Source organism: Gavialis gangeticus, unplaced genomic scaffold (genome assembly GCF_001723915.1).
Source record: "Gavialis gangeticus isolate Ggan-Ray unplaced genomic scaffold, GavGan_comp1, whole genome shotgun sequence".
Classification (NCBI taxonomy): Eukaryota; Metazoa; Chordata; order Crocodylia; family Gavialidae; genus Gavialis; species Gavialis gangeticus.
This window is the reverse complement of record NW_017729015.1, coordinates 14,876,879-14,883,437: the sequence shown is the minus strand read 5'-3', so window position 1 is coordinate 14,883,437 and position 6,559 is coordinate 14,876,879. Positions and strand designations below refer to the sequence as shown.

Sequence of the window (6,559 nt, the reverse complement as noted above, 5' to 3'; positions counted from 1 at the left end):
TTTTTATTGGACCAGCTGCATGATTGGGATAGACAAGCTTTGAGCTATCGTGGTACCCTTCCTTGGATCTCTGGAAGAGAAGCAGTTGGAATGTCACATTCTGATTCAAGAAGTTGCCAATTAAGAATGAAATCACCATCTTGTATATCCTGACAATCTAATGTCCTTTGTACCTGGTAGTCCATGTTTTCTCATTGTAAAAGTTTAGTTAACCTGATCCTTTTGGCAGGTCTAGTCATCCTGCTGTAAACCTCATCCAAAGCCTGTCAGTTGGTTATCGCATCCTGATGCTGGCAGATGGAAATGATTGGCATAAGCTGTTACATTGGTAGTCATGTTGTTATTAAGTTTCTTGGCATGGCAGAGCATTCCCCATGTGCCTGTATCCATACATATGTGTAATGCTTTGCAGTCTCTGAGCTCTAGCCTGTTTGATGTAGCTTCTGCCTCTTTGTTCTTAGTCCGCAATTCTGATAAGAGAATAGCCTGTGATGAAGAATTCTCAGATTCTGAAGATGAAGGAGAAGGTGGTCGCAAAAATGTTGCCAACTATAAGAAAGCCAAGCGTGCAAAAACAGAAGAGGATAAAGAGGAGGAGGAGAAAAAAGGTAGGCTAATATGGAAACTCTCAGTATATTGAGCCTCTTTGGGGTTGCCAGGCCAGCTGTCTGTGACAGGAATGTATGTGGGCAGCAACATTTCACTCTTCATCACAGGGTTCTGTTTCTGTGATTTGCCTTTTTATAGGTTCCCCCAGTTCTTGATGGGTTGAGTTTTAGGGTGTGGGGGTATATGTGCTGACATCCTTATTGGTTTCACTGGGAATATTAATAGCTGCTAGAGATGGACCTGGCTTCATGGGAAACTCACAGCAAATAGAAAGTCATCACAACAAACTCCAGCAACTTGCAGCATAGGCTGGTGTGTGGTCCATGAGTGTCCAGTTTTTCCAAGGCTGGAGAAGTTGGTTGTTTTTTTTTTTTCTGGGGGGGGACACAACTCTTTATTTGAGTTTACAAAGGTTAACTGTGGTCTAGCAAATTTAAAGTGTACCCTTGCCTCAGCATCTTGCTCATCACTACAAGAATAAAGCATTATTTAAGTTTTGAGACAATGTCCTTAACCACTTCTTTGCCATTGCTGTCACTATTCTGGTACAGCAGTTTTAGTGACAAATAATCATCACCTTTGCTAAAGCTTTGACACGAGATTTTTAAGATTTGGTGGGGGGGGGGAAATGCATGTGTGAATATGAACATCCTAGTTTTCCTGTTTTCTTGAGGTAAGAGGCTCTGCGACTCTAAACTCCTTGAAAATACAACCTATTTTCAGGTGTCTGCCCCAGTTCCCATTACAGTGGTGCATTGCAATTACATTTTCTTAGAATGTCTTTCATTGAGAAGGCCCTGGTAATGCTTTTCATTGACATCATGGGGGTGATTCTCTGAACTCTACCTTTTTAACAGGCCACGTTTCAGTAAATGCAGCCTGTGTCACAAAAAATGAATGACATAATTGCTGCAGCCTTCAAAACAGCTACCTGAAGGTTACAATCTTGAGCTTCTTGTGATCTGGTATAATAAAATAAGTTACCAGTCTGGTAAAGTCTGTATGCTTTGATACTGTCTGCTTCTTTACTGGTCTTTTAATTTATTTTGTTTCTGGGGCAACTCCTATATTCACAACAAATCCTGGTGACTAATTGAAGGCCAGCTGAAGACAGTTTCAAGGATACAGAAGTGGCTAAAAGCAGGTTTATGGCCAATACCATGACTTCATGTGGTATGCTTGGCCCCTTGCTTAAACTGGACCTGGCTATTTCCAAACTTTGTCAACCACAAGCAGATTATCTGCTGCTATTTGGATTCTCTTTTCTGCTGTAACTTTGAAAGTGATTTCCTCACCAGTGATCTTGTTTTCCTGCAGTCAGAGCTGCTGAGTGGTATCCATTTTGACTTGCTGGGCTGATGCCTGGTTGGTGTCTCCCTGCCACTTTATGTGGAATTTCTCTTTTCTAGATGAGAAAGAAGAGGAGAAAACAAAAGAGGAGAAGGCGGAACCTAAAGGGTGAGATCCATTTGTCTGAACAGTAGTGAAACTGCCATGTTTGTACTTGTGCCTTTCTGTTCCCCATTTTGGGTTGCAGCATGACTTAATGGTTAGAGAAGGGTCATGGGAACTGGGATGGATGGAACTAATACCATTCCTTTGTCAAAAGTTCCCTGTGAGGTTCAGTTTTTCTATCTTACCTGTTCATTAAAGATGGTATCAGATTCATTTTGGAACTAGCACTTTGAGATCCTTAGATGAGACGTGTTAGATAAATATGAAATAATTTTTTAAGCAATGGTTTTAAAACTCAAGGGTATGTATGTGTAAGATAGAGATGGGCATTAGAGCATGATAAGCTTCTTGGGACAGGACCTATGGGTAAAAGCTTTTAGTATGTTGCTATAGCTTGTTTTTAGTCTCAATTGCTTGTTTAACTTACACTCTCCATTCTTGGTTCTACAGGGTAAAGGAAGAGACTAAATCAGCCTAAGATGACTGCAACTGGACAATACCTGTCAGTACATAGTTATCATAGGTTAGCTCTTCTGGTTGCCTCCCATTCCATAGGATTTATATTTTATATATGTTTCTGTATATATTTCTATATAAATATATAAATGACTTAAGAACTGTAAATTATTCCTCGCTGCACTCCGCTGAGAGCAGATGGGGAGGATTCTGCGGAGTAGACAGACCTGCACTGCCCAAAACTGGCAACTGGGAAGTTTTGCTCTTGCCTTCCACTGCCTCCTTGGTGTGTCTTTTGAAAAATCACTTTCCTTCCCTTACAGTTTCTTTTAAGATAACAGTCTTCTGGAGAATAATAATTTAAGTAGAAGTAGTATCTGAATTTCAGGTTGGGTGGAAATATGGCCATGAAACTTTGTGGGAGATTTTGAATTCCCAAACTACACCTGTGAGAGACTGCTCCATAGAGCCCATCTGATTTTTGCCATGGCAAGTAACTGCAAGCTGGTGCCACTTCTCAGGGTCAAATAGTGCAGTTCTTGAAAAGAGTTGGCTACCTACCTGCAGCAAATTTTGTTGAAGGAGTTGAAGCAGCTTAAAAGTAAATCTGTAAAGCTCTCTGGCGCATCAGCTCAAGAGCCTTACTGGTACAGATCTGGAGAGTCCAGAGCGAAAATCACCTTAGTGTGTTAAGATTTTTTTTTCCAAGTGGATACTTCCAAGTCAAGTTAGTGTGGCAGTATTATGCATCTTAAATGAGAGGAGGGCTCTAAACACTTTAATTTCTTTTACCTAAATCCTTATGTGTGGAGGAAATATTACTGTCCCTTGCTGTCCTGCTTAGGTCTCCCTGCTCTTTTCCCATTCAGCTACACATGCACATATCGCATGCATTCTGAGTGGTGAATGTTGGCTGAAACCACTACAGAAATTCCCATGTCATCCAAACCAAATTTGAACAGAGCCTGCCTGAAGCCTCTCCTCAGTGTTGCCACTCACTGAAACTTCTCACCTGCTGTGAAGCACAAATGATTTTTTAAATTGGACCTTTCTTCTTGCTGTCTTGGCCAATAACTTTGAAGAACCCTTTGAATCTGCAGTCTGGAGCTACTGTTTTTGTAGTAGAACAGCAGATAGGGCTTTGTATCTTTTTTTTCACTTTTTCTACCCCCTCTCCCCCCAGGGTTTCTTGAGCACAGGACTGGTCTTTACCTCATATCTCACTAATTACAACTGATCATTGGATGAGCTTTCTGTGAAATGATTCACTGAGCTCCAGCCGTGCAGAAGTTTTGCAGACAGTTTTGACTCGCTGCTCTCCTTTCTCAGGGGGATACCTCTGTCCACAAGAGGATCTGTACCTCCCACAGAGCGCTGCTGATAGTTTCAACTCTTAATAATGCTGCTAACTTAACACAGGTTATTTTTTAAATGTTTTATTTTTTTAAGTACTTTTTTTCCCCCTTTCCACCGTGAGTTTTTAGTCTCTTGAATTGGAGTGATGTGCAGCTTCTCCTGCTCTTCAGTGTTTGTATGCAAAGTGAGAGAGATCAGTGTATCTGTGTGTCTGGGAGAAAAATATGTTGTGGTTTTTTAAAGATGCTTTTATTTTGAATTTTGAAAATCTTTGTAATAAAACTGGTACATTTCTATATTGGTGTGAATTTACCCTTTTGTGGCAAGGAGAAATACGAGAAGAGGGAATCTGTTCAGTTTTTATTTTTGAAAAACAGTGGAGTAAATCATTAGTGACAAGTTTAATAGATCACTGTTAAGAAATGGAAATTAGAGGTGTTTGACAAGATTGTTTATGCTTTTAGCACATTCTCCACCTTGATCTTTAAGGGCAAATGGAAGCTCTGGCTTCAGCTTGTTCACTAAAGCTTGTAGTATGCTGAACTTCCTGTGACCTGCACTTAACATAGCCCTACTTTTTGCTCCTTTTCCCCTTCACTGATGGTCTGACACTTTTTGTATGTGGCCTTTACCCAGTTACTTGTTTCTTCTCAATTAAAAATTCTCATCCCCTCACTCCTGCAGAAAAGCTAGTTTGGGATGCCATTGATTTTTTTTTTTTCTGCTTTTTTCCCCTTGCATTCTATGTCAAAGACGAGGTGTTTCTTCTCTGCTCCCTTTAAACAGGAAATCACAGCTGTGCTTTTATCTAGCAGCATCCTCACTACTGCTGGAGTGTGCAACTTGTTTTGGATTTCTTCTACAGGAGTGGAAGTAGATGAAGTCCAGCTTGTTTAAAAAGTTGTTTTAAGTACTTCAGGAAGCAGACTGAAGCTAAGTGAGTGTCTTTTAATTCCAGCTTCTCTTGGCATGGTCTGAAGCAGGGGAAAGAATGGCATGGAAAGATTTCCTGGCTTAAGTCAATGATGATCATACAGTACAGTTAAGGAATGCAAGCATCTTGGAAAACCCTTTTTGCCAGCATGTGAACCAAATTCTTAGATAGATACCTTTTAGCTCTGCCTTTGACTGTGGCTTGATTACAGTCAGGGTCAGATACATTTTTTTTTTTTTTGTCTTGAAGAAGAGTAGCTCATGTGAGTGTATGAATAAAGCTTACTTTCATCAGCCTGCCAGACCATTCTCCCTCCCTCAGGTTGTCTTACTTAAAATGGCTACTATACTGTAATATCTAGTTAACCCTATAGGAGTAGTTTGTGGTTGCACGTGTAACAGTGACATGTACTAGCCTGCTTCCCAACTGGATTAGGGCAACTGCACAGACACTTAACAAGTCTTATAAATTTAGTGTTGAAGAAACAGGTATTTGTGATGGAATTGCATGTAATGTAGATGAGCATTAGGTGAGGGCATCTTTTGTCTGCTCTGAAGTACAAGGAATGACATTTATTCATTCATTGTCTACTGCTGGAAGACTATATGGCTTTAATAGCTAATATTAATAGCAGGTGGAGGGTAGGTAATTAGGAAACAAAGTATGTCTGAAAATACTGAAGCTGTGTAGTTCCAGATATAGGAGTAGATACTGACTTGCAGACAACAGTCCATCTTAATGGAAAAACTGGAGTTGGTGGTTCCTTGTCAAGTAATTAAGGCTAGATTCCCCCCCCCCCGCTGCAGTTCCTCTGTGAGAAGGTGGCTGAGTCAGTCAAAACAAGTAAGAGTTTAATCCATGACTGCTTTCAAAAGCAGGCCACAGAGCAACAATGGTTATTGACTCTTGTTCCAGACTTATTTGCAAGCAGCAGCTTTTAATGAGGTTGTAGCTTAAAGGTAAACTTGCTCAAGGTACTGCTCATGCCCTCCTTTTCTCATAGATTGCTTGCTGCTGGAGAATAGTCCTCTACTTGAAGCAACAGAGTTGAGTTAGAGGTAGCTGGGAAGAACCACTGGCACTAAAGGATTAGTTTCACTGGGAAAAGCCTCACTTCTTATGATGATAGGCCCTGAGTAGTGCCACAACTCACCCATGCTAAAGGCTTTAGACAGGCTTTGGTGAGCAACTGAGCTGAGCTAAAAAACAGTCTGATACTCCAGATAAGTCTACCTCAGCAGAGGAATACTACAGGAGGCAAGGGCCTTCGTTACCACCCATTAGCTGAAAGGTCCATTGCAATCTATTTAGAGCCACACCAGTCTTGTTCAGAGAAAGGTCGTCATTCTTTTTTAGATGAGTTCCTTTTGCATGGAGCCTGAATAATCTTAAGTGTTGGACAGACACCTACAAAAAGTTGTAATACCTTAGGATATTGGGGGGGGGGGGTAGAGAATATATAGAAGTCCTATAGTCTCTAGATTTAGATCTGTTCCATGTTCATTAAGTAATCATGCAGTTCAGAATACTTACTACCTTGTAACAGCCATTGGGTTAAGGAAGCAATTACTACCCTTCAGTGGCTGGGACAAAGATGACTCACCAAGCTCACCCATAAAGGGGGCACCATTTATTCCTTCCAGTATTACAATAAAACCCATACAATTTTTTTTTTTTTTTAGAAGTTAGAAAATTGCAAATCAAGTGTCTTGGCCATTAAAAAATTATTTACAGAGACAAAAACAAAGT

General features: G+C 40.5%; 1 protein-coding gene across 1 annotated transcript in view; it reads left to right on the top strand.

Moving 5' to 3' along the window:
• Window positions 1–4,172, top strand: part of HDAC1 (histone deacetylase 1) — an 18,947-nt gene extending 14,775 nt beyond the window's left edge. Inside the window, exons 13-14 of the mRNA XM_019512278.1 lie at window positions 2,019–2,067; window positions 2,515–4,172. Coding sequence (XP_019367823.1) covers window positions 2,019–2,067; window positions 2,515–2,542 — 77 coding nt within the window. The 3' untranslated portion in view covers window positions 2,543–4,172. The remainder of the gene's footprint in view (window positions 1–2,018; window positions 2,068–2,514) is intronic.
• Window positions 4,173–6,559: the final 2,387 nt, after the last annotated feature.